Consider the following 21,646-nt stretch of genomic DNA (forward strand, 5'->3'; position numbering starts at 1 on the left):
ACTCGTAGGGTCTAGCCCTGAGTTTCCGGCCACTTGTCCTCGTTTTTATCAAGTAACATGTTATACTTGTTGCCTCATTAAAAATCTTGTCGGAAAACCCATTTTGGGACAAAACCATACTAAGGAAAAGAGTGCAACACGTGTTTTCAGACCTAGCACCTAACTTCATCCGGTACTCGACTTCCTGCAACAAAGAGAGATTAACAAAAAATGAACGCAAGGATATGTGTTCATACCTAGCGTAGTATCTCTTCAAACGAGCCACATTCCGAGTTTTATGCGCCTCCGTTGTCCGTCCATCGATTTACGATACGACCCGGTGGTATTATTCGCTTATCGGAGACTCGGTTCACCAACTTTCCACGTTGGGGTTTTTGGTGGCTTCGAACCAAGTCCCCAATTTGAAAATGTCAAAAATTTCTCCGTGCTATAGTATTTTGATGTGGTCTACGTTAAGCCCGCAATACGGACCAACGTTTTCGCGAAGTTCATCCGTGAGGTCAAGTTTTATGGTTGACCTCCTCGTTTGATTCAGATTATTGAATCGGATTGTTCACCAACTTTACGGGGATGAGGGCTTCGCCCCCGTTTACACGTTTCTGGGTGATATGGATTTTGATACAATTTTCTTGATCTCCGGTACCCTTCGTGATGCTTCATTGACTTTGCTTTTCCCTTAGATTTTGAATTATTGTTTTATTCGTGGACCGTCGTCCGTTTGCACTTGGGTGATATGGAGTTGATATATTTTTCTTGATCTTCAATCCTTCGAGGAAATCATTGACTTTGCTGCTAATGAATTGAGGACCATATGAAGGCAATAACCTCCTTTTCTCTAATCTTTTCGAAGGCCTGCGCTTCAACCCATTTGGAGAAATAGTCAGTCATAAACAAAATAAAATGGGCCTTGCACTTCGGTGCCCATGGCAGAGGACCAACAATGTCCATTCCCCACTTCATGAAGGGCCAAGGTGATATCACCGAGTGTAGCAACTCCCCGGGCTGATGAATCATCGGGGCATGCCTTTGACACCCATCACATTTTCGGACAAAATTCTTCGAATCCTCGTCCATCCGGTTCCAGTAATAACCGGCTCTGATAATTTTTCGAACTAAAGCTTCTGCACCGGAGTGATTACCGCAGGTCCCCTCGTGGACTTCTCTCATCACATAGTCGGTTTCTCCGGGACCCAAACATTTGGCCAGGGGCCCGAAGAAAGACCGTCGATACAATTGGCCGTCTATTAAGCAGAACCGTGCTGCTTTTGTCCTTAGTGACCGTGATTCTTTTGGGTCACTCGGGAGCTTTTCATCTTGCAAGTAGTCGATGTATTTGTTGCGCCAATCCCAAGTTAGACCCATCGTGTTTATTTCAGCATGCCCGTTTTCTACCGCCGAATTCGTCAACTGTACTATAGTGCCGGGGTTGATTTCTTCCCCATCGATTGAAGAGCCCAAATTGGCCAATGCGTCGGCCATTTTGTTCTCCCACGGGCATGCTGCATGGTCCACTCTTTAAACCGGTGTAGTATCACTTGGATTTTCTCTAGATACCTTTGCATTCGTTCATCCTTAACCTCGAATACGCCATTTACTTGGTTAACGACCAAGAGGGAGTCGCATTTTGCTTCAATTACTTCGGCCCCCATACTCCGAGCTAATTCCAAACCTGCAATCATAGCCTCATACTCGGCTTCGTTATTAGTCAATTTAATAGTTCTAATTGACTGTCTAATGGCATCCCCGGCGGGGTTTTAAGGACGATGCCTAGCCCGGAACCTTTGAGGTTCGAGGCCCCGTCCGTGTGCAAAGACCAAATACCCGAAGCCTTCCCCGAGGTTAGCAGAAGTTCTTTCTCAACCTCGGGGATCATTGCCGGGGTAAAATCTGCCACAAAATTTGCCAAGATTTGGGACTTAATGGCCGTCCGGGGTTTATATTCGATATCATATCCGCTTATTTCTACGGCCCATTTGGTCAGTCTACCCGACAATTCCAATTTATGCATGACGTTCTTTAGAGGATAAGTAGTTACTACGCATATCGGATGGCATTGAAAGTAAGGTTTGAGCTTTCTTGAAGCACTTACCAATGCCAATGCCAACTTTTCAAGGTGGGGATAACGGGTCTCCGCATCCCCTAAAGTTCTACTCACATAATATATAGGAAATTGCGTACCTGATTCTTCTTGGACCAAAACACCACTTACCGCTACCTCGGATACGGCAAGGTAGAGAAACAACTGCTCATCCGCCTTCGGTGTGTGCAGCAGAGGCGGGCTGGACAAGTACCTTTTCAATTCCTGCAAGGCTCTTTGGCATTTCGGTGTCCAAACGAAGTCATTCTTCTTCCTTAATAAGGAGAAGAAACGGTGACTTTTATCCGAAGATCTTGATATGAACCGACTCAGCGCTGCTATCCTTCCGATGAGTCTCTGCACTCCTTTGACGTTATTTACCACCTCAATATCGTCGATGGCTTTGATCTTGTCCGGGTTAATTTCTATCCCCCGGTTGGAGACCATGAAACCTAAGAACTTGCCCGATCGGACACCGAAGGCACATTTCTCCGGGTTAAGCTTCACGTTGTATTTACGAAGGTACATCGAAGGTTTCCTTGCAAATGTTTTAAATGGTCCTCGTTTCCGGGGACTTGACTACCATGTCATCAATATAAACTTCCATTGTTTTCCCTATCTTGTTCTTCGAACATCCCATTAACTAAGGCGTTGGTAAGTTGCATCGGCATTTTTAATCCGAAGGGCATGACATTGTAATGAAGTCCCGTACCCGGTAATAAAGGATGTTTTCTCTTGATCCTCCGGTGCATCATTTGGTTATGCCGGAGTAAGCATCGAGAAAACTTAACATCTCATGCCCGCCGTCGCATGATCATTCTATCGATGTGAGGCATCGAAATGAATCCTTGGGCATGCTTTGTTTAAATCCTTATAATCAACGCACATTCTAAATTTATTACCTTTTTTCGGCCCCACCACTACGTTAGCTAGCCAGTCCGGGTATTTTACCTCCCGGATAGAGCCTATTTTCAAAAGCTTTGTTACTTCATCCTTTACGATGGGGTGCTTTGGCTCTGCCATAGGCCTCCTCTTCTGCTTCACCGAGAGAAATCTCCCGTCAAGGCTGAGTTTGTGAGTCGTTACTTCCGATGGCACACCTGCCATATCTATATAGGACCATGCGAAACAATCGGCATTAGCTTGAAGAAACTTAATTAACTTGTTCTCCGAGGTTAACCCATGCCTGTGTATACTTTTTCTATCCGAGATAGATATTCAAACAAGATGACTTGCTCAGCTCCTCATCAGATTTGGTTGCATCCGAGTCATCCGGCAAGACGAATAATCTGGGTACACCGAAATCATCCTCTTCATACCCCTGGTCTGATCCCTTCTGCTCCGTTGTCAAACCCGTACACTTTAGTTGCTATTTAGAGTACTTGCCACCGACTGACTCATCTTTTTTTGGATCCGATTTTTTGGGAATGAGTGGCTCTTCCTCGACCGCGAACATCTCCCTTGCAGCGGCCTGTTCACCTCGGATGGTTTTGATCCCCTCCAGTGTTGGGAATTTCAACAGCTGATGTAATGTTGATGGCACATCCCTCATGCTATGTATCCACGGTTCGCCAAGCAGAGCATTATACTTCATATCCCCTTCGATGACATAGAACACCGTCTGCTGAATGGTACCGTCAATGTTGACCGGCAAAGAAATCTCCCCCTTCGTGGTTTCACTCGCCATATTGAACCCACTAAGCACTCGGGCCACCGGTACAATCTGATCGAGTAGCCTTAGCTGTTCAACCACTCTCCACCGGACGCTTAACTTGTGATTTGAAAATAAGAATTGAAATTACCAACGCATCATTATGTGGTTGAATGATGCCTTCTGCATCCTCGTTGCTGAAGGAGATGGAACCCTCGGGCACGAAATCCCGGCTGCGCTTCTCACGCACAACGGTAACCTTTGTCCGTTTCATCACCGGCCCTCGAGGAGCATCTGTACCCCCGATTATCATGTTGATTATATGCTGAGGTTCCACCGATTCGGCCCTTTATGGGACCCTTTCCTTGTAAGTGGCTTTTCTCGTTCACTCAAGAATTCTCGAAGGTGGCCATTTTTCAGTAACCGAGCCACCTCCTCCCTCAATTGGTGACAGTCTTCAGTTCTGTGCCCATGAGTTCCATGGTACTCACACATCACGCTCGGGTCCCGTTGACCCGGATCTGATCTCAATGGTCTCGGCCATCTTGCTTCTGCGATACGATCAATGGCGGGGGAGATCCGGTATTGATGCTGAAGTTGTACTCCGATATCCTCGGTAGGTCTTTGTTGCTAGCCGAACTCCCGACATCACTTCTAAATGATAGATCTCGACTGTTCGACGGGCGCTCGGTCCGTTTATCACCCCGACGCGAGAATTGGTTGGGACAACCCTTGATTTTTCCAACTTTCGAAGCTTGGCTTTTTCAAATGAGAGTACGGCCGATACCTTTCCCTCGATGGTCTTGACTCCGGCTCGTAATTTTTCCTCGATGTCTCGGAGCTTTTGCTCATATTTGCGGGCCCCGGGGAAAGTTCGAGTTGATCATCCTCCACCCGAATATTTGATTCGTATCTGTTATGGACATCTGCCCAGGTCACAGCCTCGTATTCCAACAAGTTTTCTTTTAGTTTGAACGAGGCCGTCGAGCTCCGAGGGTTAAGCCCTTTGGTAAAAGCTTGTGTAGCCCATTCCTCGGGAACCGGAGGGAGCTCCATCCGTTCCTTTTGGAACCGATTGACAAATTCACGTGACAACTCATCGTCCCTTTGGGCTATACGGAAAATATCCGCCTTTCGGGCCTGCACCTTTTTAGCTCCAGCATGGGTTTTTATGAACGCATCCGCGAGCATTTCGAAAGAAGTGATTGAATGCTCGGGCAGATGGTCGTACCAAGTCAATGCTCCCTTCGATAGGGTTTCCCCAAACTTTTTCAACAACACGGCCTCAATTTCATCCTCTTCGACGTCATTGCCTTTTATGGCACAGGTGTATGAAGTCACGTGCTCTCGTGGGTCCGTGGTGTAGTCATATTTCTGGATATACAGCATTTTGAACCTCTTCGGAATCAATTTCGGAGCCGCACTCGGAGGAAAATGCCTTTGAATGCACTTCTTTGAATCCGGTCCTTTTAGAATAGGCGGAGCCCCCGGGATCTGATCCACCCGAGAGTTATATGTTTCCACCCTCTTCTCAGTTGAGTCTACCCGTTTCGCCAATGTTTCGAGCATCCTCAGAACTTCGGTGGATGAACCGGCTCCGGATCCATTACTCTCGACCATCTGTGTTTCATCCCTTCTTGGTTCGGCGACGCCTTTCGACCTCTCCGGGGTCACTTTATCATTTTTACTTTGCAGTTGAGCTATTGCGATTCCTTGTTCGGCGATGGCGGTTCTCTGTTCCTGCAACATTTTAAAAATTAGACGTAAGTTAACCTCATCTAGGGTGTCCGGTACTTTCTGGCCTTGTGCCCGGGATAAAGTAATTGAATTATGAGTATTTAAGGGATCAGTGGCCGGCTGGGTGGCGTTCTCCTAGTTCACGGTGTTCTACCGGTTGAGGCCTTCCCTCGAATCAACAGAATTTGGGTCGATGGGGTCCGCGGTAGGTCCGTAACTGTTGTTCTCGTTTTCGACCACATTCTCGTTGTTGTTGACATGACCAGATTGCCCATTGCTTGCCATTTGGTCCATTTTCACAGAGATCAGCAAAAGATTTCTTGAACCAACGGGTAGGAGAGAAGGCAAGATTAAAAAACCACTATTATCCTAGCCCCACGGTGGGCGCCAAACTGTTTACCCCGAATTTAGGTAAAAATTGAATTTGTAAGTGAGGTATAGGATATGTGGATAACTTTAATCTATTTTGTGTTTATGAGAAATATTTATGGATTTGTGTTTTGATACGTGTATACATATATATATATATATATATATATATATATATATATATATATATATGCTTTGAATGAATATGTTGCTATAGATGATTAAGCTAATGGTGTTAGAAGAATAAACTAAGGCCACAAAAATCCACTGATTCGGACTAATGAGAGAGAGAGAGAAATGATGCTTTAATATATACTTGCTATTACAATGTTCTTGATCTTAAAAAGCCAACCCCTAAAAGTAAGGAGATGTCCTCTATTTATAATTTTGCCTTATGGGCCTTGCATACAACATAAAGCCTTTTTAGAATAAAGAAACCTAAAAGGATAAGGTTGGACCGTACGGTCTGACACCCATACGACCGTCAGTACAACATGATAGAACGGTCTTGATGCGTGGCAACTCTGCAACTGGTTAACCGGACCAACGGCCACGACCAATTTGGACATGAAGAAACCGGACTAAAGGTCACGATCAATTCGGTCATAGAGAAATCGGACTAACATTGATGCAGAGTTTGGTCCGGAAATACCGGACCAAACAGATTTGCTCCACTTTTCTCGGATCAACTGCACCTGGTGCAATCCCACCGGTCCGAAGGAAAGACTTCGTACTCATGCTTGTTTCTTCCTATCTCCGGTCCCCTGTCTCACTGGTCTTGCACACACCCGGTTTTTACTGTATACAAGGATATGGATAGAGCTACTATGCAAAAGTAAGGTAAGCAATAAAATATGATGATTAGATAATAACCAAATGCAAAATGAGAAGAAAAAAGTAGGCAATGACGCTATCACACTAACTCAATGGTTACATAAATTGGGATTTTTATGCAACGATAAATTTAATAATATAATATAATAAAATTTAAATAACACTAAAAAAATATAATATTTAAACTAACAATGCGAAACAATAAAATACAATAGATACCGAAGCTCCTAATGATAAGTACCTCTGTAACCGACATTTGTTGCTTTAAACGCCCTAAGGCCAACATTGGTTTAATTTGATACACACGCACCCATCTTACGTGTCACAGACGCAGCACAATTAACATTTATCACGTGCCTTTATCCATTTATCACGACCAAAAATGTTTGACTCATGTTTTCTTGTCAGGGTCTGTTTGGAAAGCCATCTTGCATCTGAATTTGGTATAATTATTAGGATAGTAATTATACAGCTCAGTAATTACACTAGTATAATCATAATCAAGACAACTTTATTTGTCATGAGGTATTACAAATATAATTTTTGGTTGTACAAGTATAATTATACAATCAAGTTTTTTAAAAATAAAATCAATGAGTGATAAGACATTTTATCTTCTTTTTGTTTTTTGAAAAATATGAAGTTTTATCTATTGTTTGGTATTTAAGATATATACCTATTTCGTCTCAATTTATGTGAGGTTGACCTTTTTGATGAATAACTCTTTCTTTGACTCAATTTCGAGTATATATTTTTGAAGTATTTTATAATAAAATTTACATATTTAAAAACAACATAAAAATTACTGTAAGTCTACATAACTAATACTTCACAATATTGAAAAGAGTTAGAGAAAATCATAGTCAAAGAAAGAACTACCTGACTACCCAAATTTTTCTATTTTCTTTCTTTTTTATACTTCTCGATTTCTTGTTCCTTTTTTAATTTCATTTATTTCTTTTTCTTTTATTCTTTTTTACCTCCATAATCTAATTTCATTCACCGTTTTTGCTATTTTTATTTATTTTTCTTTTTAAATTTCTAGTGATTTTCATTTACTTTTTTCTTCTTTTCTAATTTCATTCTTTTCAAACTATCTTTTTCTTTATTTCGTTTTTTTTTCATAATCTAATTCTACACACATTTTGTCTCCTTTATTTAGTTTTTTTTTTTTCCTTTTTGTTTATATCAATAAAAAGGATAACTGATTTATTATCTTATCTGTTTATTTTTTTTTTATATCTCAAAAAATAATTTATTATCTAGCATATAGTCTATCAAATAAGTAGCAGTTGAAGTATCTTTGTTGTAGTAGACTATGATACCCAGTTGGTATACCATGTACTGACAGGGTATCATACAGGAGTGGTGGTTCATTCTTTAAAAAACACACTCAGTCCTCCATGATACCAACCTCGTATATATCATATACTGACAGGGTCTCATAGATGGTAGATTCAACCCTTAGAAAAACACTATTCCGTCATCTATGATGCTCACATGGTTTATGCCATATACTAATAGGGTATCATAAAGAATTGGTTCATTGGTTTAAAGAAAACACTCCTCGGCAATCTAGGATAACCACATGGTATATATCATATACTAACAGGGTATCACAGAAGATAACTTCATTTCTGCAAGAAAAACACAACTCAATCATCTATGATACTCATATGGTATATCATATATTTATAGGGTATTACAGAAGACTGGTTCATTCCTTAAAAAAATTACGAGTCCTCTATGATATCCATATGATACATAGCATATACCGACAAGGCATCATAAATGACTTGTACATTCTTCCTCAGCCCTCTATGATACTCACATGATATATATCATATACTGACATACTATCATAGAGGACTGGTTCATTTCTTCAAGCAAAACACAACTTATTTCTTTTTAAAAAAAAAAATCTCAGACCTCTTCACCTCTATAATACCCATATGGTATATGTCATACTAATAGGATATCATAAAAGACTGATTCATTCCTTTAAAAAACTTCTCAGTCCTTTATGATACTCAATTGGTATATATCATATATTAACAGGATATCATAAAAGATTGGTTTATTCTTTCAAAACACTCTCTAGTCCTCTATTTACCAGCATAGTATATATTATATACTAGTAGATTTTAAGCATAATTTTGATATTTTAATTTTATATCATTTTAGCAAGTCGTACTTGTGAAACAAATAGAAAAAATAGTCATATGTTAATATAAATTTTATTTCTATTTCTAAAAAAATATAAAAGATTTTTCTATTAATTTATGCTTTAATAAACAAGTTAGCGACCTTAGTATTTTTCTTAATCACTTTTTGTTGTATCTAATTATTTCATTGTTTCTATATTTTTATTAGTATAAAAAAATAGCTAATAATTTTATCTTTATATTTATTTTTATCTTTAAACGAAAAAGAAAAATTTAAAAACAAAAAAAGGGACAAAAGACAAAATAAGAAAAGTGATTAAAAAATTAGGTAAATTGCATTAACTCAAAAGAAGAAAGGAGGAATCAAATAGACAATGTATGTGGGTAATTAGAAGAGGGGTATCTCGGGTAATTTATTTCGGCCGAATAGGTATTGGTGTAATTAGTGTTAGTAGGGGCAACAACGGGTAATTAGTTTAGATTTTATGGGTAGTTTGTGTTGTTTCCCCTAGAATTTTTGGCATACTGGTCAGCAAAAAAGACACAACAGTAACAAACAAAACTGTTGCAACCAAGTTCACCTTTTAACACACTGCGATGGTGACGATCTCATGTTTTTTGGCAAAAGGAGTATGAAAAAGATGGCTATTCAAAAGTTTTAAAATGGTTGAACCGTCACTTTAAACCCCAACAATGTTTTCCAGCCAAGTAATCACCATTCACCAATAAAGCTGAATAGCATTAACAACTTACCTAGAAAGATTAGAGTACACAAGACCCCACTAGGGTGGGTAAGGAATGCATATCTCTGCTTCAACCAAAATTTGAGAAATGTTATTAATGCTTGTCGAGGTACCACAATAACTACAATTCTGACAAGCAACACACAATATTGCTAGTTTGATTATTGGCAGAAGCATGTTTATGCATCATGATTTACAATTCTCCAGATGATTTATGGCGAAATTATTCTCTTAGATGTTCCTAACTAGTAGTGTAACTATACAGTACCTGCAAAATGAAATTGAAAAAGTCAAAGAAGATAATCAACAGAACACATAATAAACAAAATTAGTGCACCAGTGATATAGAAATATCGGGCATGCATTTCAGCTCAAACAAAATGTCACTTAAAAGATCAAAACAAATACAAGCAAACAGAACCCAACAAAGTCTTGCATATTTGATTTTCCGAAGTCCCACTAGCATCCCTTCGTAAAGATGATCTTACAGAAGGTAACACAGGCAAAAGTCTAAAAGGTTTAACCCTTCAAAGGATCATATGATATGCATGTAATCAATGCATAATAATACTAATAAAGAGTTTTCACTTTGATTTCATTTCGTCTTTTCCTTCATACCTTCTCTAGGCAGAATAAACAGTAACATTCTATTTCTTCGCTTTAATCCACCAATCTTATAATGGATATGTAACACAAGTATGGATATATTTGGGGAAGCAAAAGTCAAAAGTGCGCAACTTACCTACATATTAGCAGAAAGGCAGAATGTAGGACAAAACAAATAAGTTTCCAGCATTACTTGTCAGAGTCCTTACAAGACCACCGTGTTACAGCAGCTGGGCACCAACACAGAACGTCTCCCCAGTATGCTCGATTTAATTGTGTCATGAGCAATTTTAAAATTTTGACCTAACTGATCCATGCAATCAGTGAATAAAGACGCCACAGAAAGAGACTGAGAAAGGCAAAGACACTGCGAGTGCATCAGGGAACAACTCAAGCAAACTGTGGTAATGTGGACTAATCCAAAATTTGAAAGGACGTAACAAAACTGACAACCATCACATCACTCCCCAACCAGTCCCTAACAAAGGCAGAATGCTCCTTCTGAGACTCTAGGAGTAAAAGGCAGAAGGGTCAGCTATTCAGTCACGAACAATTTGACTTCCCATATATCCATTAACCAACTGATCAGAAAAGGTGCTCATGATGGTATGCAAGGGGGAAACTGAATCAAGGAACAATGCTGCTTTTTCCTGTGGGAGGAAGGACAACGGCAAAGAAGACGCTAACAAGGATAATGAACTTTGCTTACCTATGACTGAGAAGTCACTGTGAAGAAGCAAACCTAGAACTCTTCTTATTCACCCTGCCAAACGACAAAGTTACATGCACTAACTCCCAAATCACATAGCTCCCCAAAGAAAGAACTTTATTCAAGTTCCTTATTCTTTTTTTCAATTAGGTATCCTTATTAAGCAACAGATTAACTTGGTTAAAGTGGGAAGCTTGCATGCCTACGGATCTGGTTCAGCAAACTTTTAGATACTTAACTTTTAGACAGTTATAGAGAGAAATTAAATGTCCTTTTCTGGGATAAAAATCTCATGCCATAACCATCACAAACTATCCTCAACAGGAAAATCTTACAGAATGTTATTGACTTGCACAACCTGGCTAGTTTTTTTTCTTAAGCTAAATAAACATGGGACACTTCAACCCATCAATTGATTTTGACATCACAGCTGAAATTCCTGCTAAGAATGCATATGCAACTAAGAAATTCCAGTAACGGGCAATTATGTCCTAAAAAACTATTACAATAGCCCTCAAGGTGGAGTAGCCTCCTCCACAGGTTATTTTAGCCAAACTATAAGATTCCAGACGATGAATCTTGTAATGAAATATGCCCTCCAATAAACCAATAAACAAAAAACTAGGCGGTTTTTAATAAACCAATAACCAAAAAATTAGGCGGTTCGATCAAAATGAGAATCAACAAATTCGACTCCGCATTGTTCAAAATGTCTCAGGTCTTCTTTTTCATCCTCGATTACTCGATTATTTCCACAAGCACAAATTCAGCTTTCAAATTTTTGAAATTGGATTTATACTTCCCTTTTATAACTTTATTTTTTATGACAAGGGAATCCGCAGCCGCTACCTTTTGGGTGCGCAACAGGGTAAACCCCTCTCTTGTGCAATAGCCCATAAACCACACAGAAGAGATAATCCGCACTAGGCAAGCCCTTCCTTTTATAACGTTTAGAGTTATAAAATATTTCTTTTTGATATTTTTCAGAAAAAAAGTTCCGAGTTCTTTCCGCAAATCAGCCCTTCCCGTAGGTTCTTTGAACAAAGAAGTATAATATAGAAGAAATTAATGATGAAATTAATCTTTGATCTGGAATCAAAGAAAGATAACAAATGGGCCTTATGGTGTGACTTCATGAAGTGCTTCTTTTGGAGTAAAAATTCCGTATCTTTTATAAGGAATCGGAGGAATACGCGACGATCGTTTCAAAACTATGTGAAATGGAGAAATACCTAGATCATATTATACTTTTTTTTATAAGGAAAATATTAATCATTTTAATTATTCTATTTCTCTGTATTTAATTTATTTTCTTGACTACAAATACTTACTATTTATATTATACTAAAAGTGGGAAGCCCCTACAGTCAAAGTTGAATTACCAAAATCTCCATTAATATTGAACGACCATTTTTTTTTTTTTTTGAGAAGTTAAAAGGAACGACCATTTTACCTTATCCTAAAAGTTGAATTACCGCCTGCTAAATGATTCTTTCCAAAGTTAGAACTACCTATAATGTCAAAAGTGATGTACAATTCAGTCTCTAGGACTTAATTGTGGGAAAGCATTTTTTGTTATTTGCCAATTCGACCATTAACTTGCCAAACATTAAGTTTGATATAACGTTCGGATCATCCGTATGGCCAGAAAGAAATTTACCAGCCTCAAATTCTTGTAAATCTCATTAAATGATTTAAATAATTTTTAAAAGCTACTCAATATCAGCCAAATAACTAAAAAGCTTCTCATGTTTAATCAGTTGGTTAAACTTTTCATATTCTTTTTCAAATTCTATAAAGTGCACCGTAAAAGTGATTCTACACTTCAAGTCACTGTAGCCTTCATTTTTTAGTTTTTATGTCAAATTGTTACTCTATTATTTTTCTATTTCCCTTAAAAACTCCACTGCCTTGGTGAATTGCTCAGCCGCTCAACAATTTTTGCCACAAAGGCCTAAACCTTCCTAATAGTTGGTTAGAAAGAATTATCCTTTGAACTCTTAATTTTTAGTTTAATTTTGTTGTTATTTCCTTGTATGCACTTTTTAAGAGCTTCGTTATTGGTCATTGTACTTGAGCAGACACAATGAACCTTTGAACATGCCCAAGAAAAACTTTTGAGAGATGCTTCTCTTCTCCTTCAGAAGTTACGATATTAATTTTCTCCTCACAGCCTCTTCCAAAAATGCAGGGTAAGACTGCGTACAATAGACCCCTGTGGCCCGGCCCTTCCCCGGACCCCACGCATAGTGGGAGCTTAGTGCACCTGGCTGCCCTTTTTTATAGTTTTGATGTAATCGACCTCCACCATCTTTTTTCTTGAGCTTCCCTTTTTTACACAGTTCCCCAAACATTTGAACTTTCAATCGACCCTTTGGCTATGATTCTTTGGATACGGCTTTTTCAAAAGTTTCTTTGTTCAATTATTTTATATGTCACCCTACTACTTATTGGAATAGCTCTTAATATTCCGCTAATCTTTATTTCTACATTGCAAGTCTTTTTACTTTTTATCTTAACAACTTTTAGCTTTCCACCAGTACTAACATTAATGTGCTACCTTTCACATATATTATGTATCACATGTAAATATATATTAAGTATGATACGAATATATCATATGCTTGCGCCTAATAACAACATTATTCATTATACATATCTATTTAACTAAATTTTGATTTTTCAGGTGCGGACAATATCTAATTATTTATTGTTAATCAAGTTAATGGAATATGCTTATTGTTCATAAATTTCAGATTACAGTTTCCTTTTAATATTGTTTGTTGCTCATTACACTCCATGTGTAGTTATGATTTATAGCGTCTGTATTATTCGACATGGGCAGCACGTGCAACGCACATGTCTAGAACTAGTATGATAACAACTAAGACGCCTCAATTCCAAACACGTTGGGGATGGAGAAATACTTAAATAACACAAAAAATTTGCCAGCAACAATACCATTGACGACTTTGACAAGCTTTCGTGGAGGGAGAATCTGATAGTTTGACACACCACAAGGAAAACAAATTTAAGAAAATTCAATTGCCAGACCTCTTAGTTATCTGATCAACTTATGTATCTTCTTTGACTGTGTCTGCCTAGCAAGCTTTTTCTGGCAAAGTTAGATGGAAAGAAGAGTGTTGATAAAAAAATGTCTCAAAGTTGAGTTGGTAGGTTTCTGACACAAACAAAGAAAATAAAATATCATTATAGTGAAAACTGAAGTACAGGTGCTTATTTGATATTGTTCATAACTTACGATCCACGAAATCAAGAGTCGTCAAATGCTGAATTATCAATAAAATTAAATGTGTCCTCCCCTAGGAATGTCAATGTAATGAAACACACTTGACATGGAAATATTTCTTATAAGTGTGTCAAACACAGGGAGGAAACTTCTTCCAATTGTAAGTTTTTGGTATGAAGCCTTATGGTCTTTGAATTAACATATTTTGACACGTGGGGAATCTGAGGCTAAGTTTTTTCCAAGGAAAGGATGATGATGCTTTTCGTATGAAAATCCAGAAAAAGAAATTTCAAGGGATCCTCAATGTTGAAGACTGAAGTCATTTTCTAGTGTCTTTAAATTTGTCGTTCTAACATCAGAAATCGAAGTAAACTATTACTTTGTGAGCTTTGTAACGCAAAGCTGATCCTAATTGGATACAAGAGGAGGGTTCCGGAAACTTCAAAAAAGACAGAGGGTTCTGGCACGTTGACAGTCAGCATAAAGATAGTCTAAATATGATGAATCCTCTAAATACCGGGTAGAAATGTAAAGGATTCATATAGTGACAAACTAATCTTAAATCAAAACATAGTTGAATGATTGACTGATTGCTGTATTTAATGACTACTCTAGAGTATTTGACGTTATCACACTTATTTAGAAGGTTTCCTAGGATGAAATGCCTAGCAGGGTATCCAAACAATTATTGAGAAAGTTCCAATAAATCTAATCAATCTTTTGACTTAACATCTTGTTATGTTTAATAAATGCATAATTAATTTATAAATAGTCCTTAATTATATTTGGTCACCTGTTCATGCCTTTTATCCCAAGAAGTAAAACACAACTTTTCAAGAGCCTTATCCTTTTTTCTTTCTCTTTCTTTTGGGTAAACAGAGCCCGTGATTTTAAAAGTGAAAAGCGCGGAGAAGGATAAGGTCCTTAGAACTTGAAGTAAAAAGCGAGAAGTGAAGCACACAATTGCAAGAAAATTTAAAATACACAACACATAATAATTTAGTACTATAATAATCAAATTGCAATTCAAATAACTAATTTCAACATCCACTATAAAAATATACAATAATGACGATATTAATCCAACACAGTGCTGAGACCAAAGAAATAACCATTTTTTGCTTAGATCACTTTATAAATGCCGATATTGATCCAACTCAGTGTTGAGACCAAAAGAACTAACCATTTTTGGTTTAGATCACTTTATGAATCGTCGTTTGAAGCACACACTTGATTGAAGTGCATAGCTTCACCTATGAAGCGATTAACCTCGCTTTGCGTCGCTTCATCGCTTCAAGCGATGTAACAATGACTTCTAATAGGTGGACCAATGTAAATGGCTTAGAAAGATCCTTGAGCTTTGTGGACTTCTTTGAAAGCAATTTTTGTTAAGAAAATGTAACCCCCCTGGTGCATTCATACTCGTGAAGAAAACGTAACTCATTATGAAACGTTCACCTTTTAAACCCTAAGTTATATTCTTTTTTCACGTAAAGGAGCAAAAATTGAATTTGGATTGGATCAAGGATAGGATGCAAAAGAATTCTACCTGCTAAGGTTCAGCATTGGCTATAGCTTTAGGGAGGTGGGTGCATTAAAGAAAGTACTTCTCAGACAACAAAGAAAAGAATCTATTCTGAGTTCAAAATAAGTATACGATAGAACTCTTAGGAGTAAATTGAATTGGTCATTGAAGAGTAACTGAAAATTTTGTCCAAACAATGACTGGAAATTCAAAGTTTACGGGAGAGACTTAATATCCAGACACTAACACCCATTAAGGCAGACCAGAGATTAAGACATTTCCGGAACACTTACAGGAAATTCAAATTTTAGGAGGGCTAAATACCCGAAATCTGATACCATGAAAAAGAAGAATCCACAAAGAAGTTGTGCAGAATGAAAGGAAGTAGAATTAATAGCCCAAATTATGGTCGGAAGAGATATTGCTGCCAGAATGGAAACTTGAGAGAGACATGAAAAGTAAAATTATGACAAGATGGAAATGTTTGACTTGACAAGCAGTGTCGCATGGAAGCTATTTAGGTGTTTTCCCAGATCATAGACACTGATACAAACCAGAAAAATAAAGAGAAAACCAGAAAAATAAAGAGAAAACTCTTATTTAAATTAATTGATAACAACATATAAGAAGGCTCCTTATAAGGGCTTAGATATATAAATATAGGAAATTTTAAACTATATAGAGTAAGGAAAGTTTAGACTGACGAAACTTCCCTAGTTACCAAGATTCCCATTTACAACACAAACAAGAATATATCATAATACTAACCTAGATATATTCTAGCATTAAAACATTAGTTATCTTGACTTTCAACGCTTATTATTGCACTTACCCTTGCATTAGTATTTGAAAACACAAGCTTTTATCAGAATAAGAGCTCTACATACTTTGGAGAACAGGAAATGTGAAAATGAGTTTCATAAAGAGTAGGAATCCTAGCTTTCCAGCAAGTACATACACGCTAGTAGACTTGGCATTAATATGTAGTTAGCTATATCATATAGGAGTCCTGTGCATTGTATAATACAATACAGCAGCTGCTCATCTATAAAAGACGAGACTGTAACACCCGTGTAACTGTGGGTTCATAGAATACAATATTCCGTGTTCTTCTTTAGCTTAAGTTTGCTGAACTTCTTCATGGTATCAGAGCTTTGGTCTTACTCCAAAATTAATTTGTATCCTAAACCCTATACCACGCACAATGGCTAGTTCATCATCCTCAAGCCTCTCCCTCTCACCGGCCTCCCTTCATCAACTCATAGTCATACCTATAAGATTAAAACCCTCAAACTAACTAATTTGGAAAACCCAAACTACTCAATTGATGCAGACTTTGAAAGTTTGCGAGATTATTGTAAGGTATCCACCCTACTCCGTCATAGTAGACGAAAAAGGAGGAGAGATACCGAACCCTAAGTTCCTTGAATGAGAAGAAATGGGATGTCTTGGTTAGAAGTTGGCTCACTGGAACCATGATTGAGTCAATGTTCCTTGTCATTGGATGCACTTCAGCAAAACAAATTCAGCAAAGTCTTGAAGACAAATTACCTCAAGCTAGCAAAGACGAAGTTTTTCAACTGAAACAACAGATGCAGAGGAGTATCCAGTTGAGATCAAAAACTGTGGATAAATATGTGAAAGAATTCAAGGAAATTTGTGATAGTCTTACCGCCATACACAAACCGTAGATGAAGATAAAACAAATAGAGGACTTTGAGGATAGTCATGTTGAGTAAGCCTCCATGTCCAACCTTTACTCAATATGTTAGTGCACTGAAAGGATTCGACATGAGAGAAGAAGATAGTGAAAAGGAGAGTGTCGATCAAGCCATGGCTTTTCAAGCACCAGAAAATACAAAGCAATTATGTTACCTTCTCAAAAAAAAAAAATACAAAGCAATTTGGCAGAGGCTGGGAAAATCACATAGAGGACGAGGACAAGGTCGAGGAAGAGGTTGATTCGGAGCTAAGTACAATAACTACACGACGGGGAGACAATCTAGTTTTACTACAAGTAATCAGAAAAGTGCTCCACCACAAACAAATCCATGCCAAGTCTGTGGAAGAAACAATCACATAAATGTCTTTGCTTCTATAGGTGGGACTACTCCTACCAATCCCAACAAGAAACATCACAAGGGTTTTGGGCCTTGACTATCAATGAGCCATCCAACAACAATCTCTATATAAATCTGGAGCAACTCCCCATATGGTCCAGGTAATTTAAGAAGCTCTACTTCATTCAAAGGTAGAGAGTTGGTTTTTTTTTCTAGTTGTACCTAAACTAAAGAAAAATCTTCTGTCTGTAAGTAAACTTGCAAGTGACAATGAATGTCTTTTGGAATTTTCTGACTTTGAGTTTGTTGGTAAGGACAAGAAAACAAGGACCACATTGGCAAAGGGGAGTAGGAAAGCAGAACTATATGCTTTGGATACCACGTATGCAGATGGAGAAGTGAATCAAGCACGTCTGGAAACAAAGATTAAGACACCCTAATTTAGGACTATGCAGTTTTTACATTCCAATAGATTAGTTAGAATTGGTAGTTGGAATAAGAAAAATTATGTTTGCACTCCATGTCAAATGGGAAAAAGTTGTAAGCAACCTTTTGAGAGTTCAAATAAAGTTGTTGAGATTGAAATTCTTGTCAAAATTCATAGTGTTTTATGGGGTCCGTCACCTGTCACTTCTCCTCAAGGTATCAAATATTACGTGATTTTCGTGGATGATCATGCAAAATACACTTCGTTAAACCCATTGAAAAGAAAATCAGATTTTTTCGCCACCTTTGTTAACTTTCAAAGATTGGTTGAAAATCATTTTGATAGGAAAATCAAAACTTTTCAGAGTGATGGAGGTGGAGAGTTTACTAGCCAGAAATGTATTGATCATCTTACTCAATGTGGAATTCAAAGACAAGTGTCATGTCCACACACACTTCCAGCAAAATGGAGTCGCCAAAGAAAAACAAGACACTTAGTTGAGACTGGTTTAATCCTATTGTTCAATGCTAGTGTCCCTTTGCACTTATGGGTTGAAGCGTTTATGACAGCAGTATACGTTATAAAATAGACTCCCTACGCTGGTTTTGAAGATGGAATAAGTTACACAAAAAGAAACCAGATTACTGTGGTTTGAAAATTTTTGGTTGTAGATGTTTTCCACATCTAAAGGGATACAACTACGATAAGTTTCAACCAAAGACTTTTCCTGGTGTGTTCACCAGATATAGCTCTTTACATAAGGGCTATAGATGCTACAATACAATACAACAGCTGCTCTCATCTATAAAAGACGAGGCTGTAACAGTCGTGTAACTGTGGGTTCATATAATACAATATCCAGTGTTCTTCTTTAGCTTAAGTTTGCTAAGCTTCTTCAAAACGGATACTTCCACAACTTGCCAAATAACAGCTTATGAACCTACAACCATAGCATTCTAAATCCCTAGTGCACCTGTATTTACATCCCGGAAAGCATGTTATCCAAACAAAATTTGAATGCATGCAGTCCTAATTATAATCCATTTCTATCCCCCTAATTGGATAAGGGTACTGAAACACTTTTGTCAGAACAAACAATGATACTGAACCACTTCCTCCGGTTTCATGGTTATACATGCCAAGCTACTCACCTTTGGTAGATTACCTTCAAATGATTCGCTATCGCCCATATACCAACTTTTTTGCAGCTTCCATTATTTATAGGTCCTCATTACCAAAGGATAGAAATGTCGCATTCTGGACTACTATAAGTACAATCAAACCTAGATGCAGAGTTGATGCACACTTGAAACATAGTAAGGATATGTCTCAATTACATATGTGCTCCAAATGGGACCAAAAGATGCTCATATACGGAAGTAAATGCTAGTACTTCATCTGTCCACATAGGCTAGAAGTGACTTATAGTAGGTCGATCGCAAGATATAGTAATCATAACCAATAAGATCACAAAGAGAATAAACATATCAAGTTTATTATAAGAAGAACATCACATAGAACAAACAGTATGGCACTACTACAACAACAACATACCCGGTGTAATCTCACAAGTGGGGTCTGGGGAGAGTAGAGTGTACGCAAACCTTACCCCTACCTCGTGGAGGTAGAGAACCTGTTTCCGGAACACCGTCGACTCGAGTGCAGTAAATCAAAGTAACACCAGCAAAATAGTAACTAATAAGGAAATATGACAATAAAGAAACACGACAACTAATAAGAAAAGCAGTACAGAGCATCTAGAAAAAAAAAAAAGTACCAACACCTAAAATAGTGCGATAACCGAAACATTATAAACAACAGATGGTAAACAGTGCTAAGCCAAAAGATATTAGAGCAGTAATTCTGCATAAAACAAACAATCTAGCATACCTCAACGCTGCTTAACCAATTTCAAGACCTGACAACAGTATCCCCTTCACCACCACCTACTTCATCATCACTAACACTTTCCACTGCCCAATTAGGCCAACTCGATACAGTCTCCACGCTATTTTCCCTCCCAACAACGCCCCCAACTCCTCCTTGACCGCCCGCCTCACCAATCTGAGTAGGCGAAAGCAAAAACTCAGTAGTATCCGCATCCACATTCTCCCTATCCAGCTGATGCCTCCTGGAAACACGTCTAAGTGTTCGCCTAAACCCAAACATATCCTCTTGCTCACTCAACAACTCTTGCAACTCGATAAAATCCCTCCGTCTATGGCTATTCACCTCATCTTCCTCAGTAGGCAACTTAAACCTACAAACTGGACATGAATTGTTGATATCTAACCATGGTAAAATACAATCCTCATGATACATATGTTTACAAGGCAACATTTTTACTTCCATGTCAAGTAAAAAATTGTCTTTACATACAGGGCAAGGAATAACCGGATCATTCTCAAGCATGGAAGAGGTAATTTTAACTAATTCAAGTGAGCTGATTGCTGATATGGAAGCGGGGTTGTCTGTGGTGGGGGTGGGACCCACCGGGGCGTGGTTAGTGGTGGTGAGGTGGTGGATTAGACGGTGGAGATATGGGCTGTTGAGGAGGAAGTTGTCATCGGACGGAGTGAAAGTGGTTGGGTTAGGGTTAGGGTGATTTGGGAATATGGGGGGAGGGGTAATAGAGTCCATATGTTCGAGGAAATCGGAATGGCAGTGAGGGCAATGGGGGTTAGTAGCGGGTGGGTTGTGGAGGTGGAGGGGGAGGAAGACACTCATGTCACATTCGTGACACCAGAAAGTGTGGTGGCGTTGTGGCGGAGCTGCCATGGACATTTGGTGTGAGTGGGGAAAGAGGGATGGATGATCAGGGAGGACTTTTTATTTTTATTTGGAGGAAAGCACGCGTTTTTTTTTTTTTTTCAGAGGAAGAGGAAGGCGACAGTGGGTGGGCCCCCACTAGTTGTTGGCCTTTTTTGTTGTGTTGCTGCGCGAAGTTATTGGAACGACAAAGATTGTACAGATTTGTGATTACGCAAATTGTACATGTACATAAATAGCTGTCGCTTCAGCCGAGTGGTTAAGGCGTGTGCCTGCTAACTCTGTTCGAATCTCTCAGGCGACGGTCTCTTCTTTTGTAGGTCCTTTTTCTTGAAATGTAGACGCTTGAAGCTAGGGCTGCATATCGGTCGGTTCGGTTCGGGTTTCAAAATTATCGGTTTAACTTATTGGTTATCGGTTTGTAAACATGTTAAACCGTTAAAATACCGGTTAATCGGTTATTGTATGTTATCGGTTCGGTTATCGGTTTAACCGTTAAGATTTCACACAACAAAAAAATGGCTTGACCACTTTGTACAAGCAAAATCATGCACGGGGAACCACTTCTTGTACCAAGATCCAAGAATAATCTTAAGTTGCATTTACTACTACAAGAAATTTAATGATTTGTTATGGCTCTATCATACTCGAAACAATCTTTGCATCGTGTGGGCACTGGCAAAGGCCGACAAAGGCAAAACCTTTTGGTTGAAATTTTGTTTTC

General features: G+C 38.4%; 1 protein-coding gene across 1 annotated transcript; it reads right to left on the minus strand.

The window, feature by feature from the left end:
• Window positions 1–9,595: 9,595 nt before the first annotated feature.
• Window positions 9,596–21,206, minus strand: LOC132036480 (uncharacterized). Its single transcript, XM_059426835.1, has 2 exons — window positions 20,044–21,206; window positions 9,596–9,844 (listed from the first exon to the last, which is right to left on the minus strand). The coding sequence occupies exon 1, from the start codon at window positions 20,935–20,937 to the stop codon at window positions 20,065–20,067; it is 873 nt and encodes a 290-aa protein (XP_059282818.1). The 5' UTR covers window positions 20,938–21,206; the 3' UTR covers window positions 9,596–9,844; window positions 20,044–20,064.
• Window positions 21,207–21,646: the final 440 nt, after the last annotated feature.

Source organism: Lycium ferocissimum, chromosome 11, assembly GCF_029784015.1.
Source record: "Lycium ferocissimum isolate CSIRO_LF1 chromosome 11, AGI_CSIRO_Lferr_CH_V1, whole genome shotgun sequence".
NCBI lineage: Eukaryota > Viridiplantae > Streptophyta > Magnoliopsida > Solanales > Solanaceae > Lycium > Lycium ferocissimum.

Bases quoted from the DNA above. Each gene is read 5' to 3' on its own strand.
- LOC132036480 (XM_059426835.1), bottom strand. From the start codon at position 20,937: ATGTCCATGGCAGCTCCGCCACAACGCCACCACACTTTCTGGTGTCAC.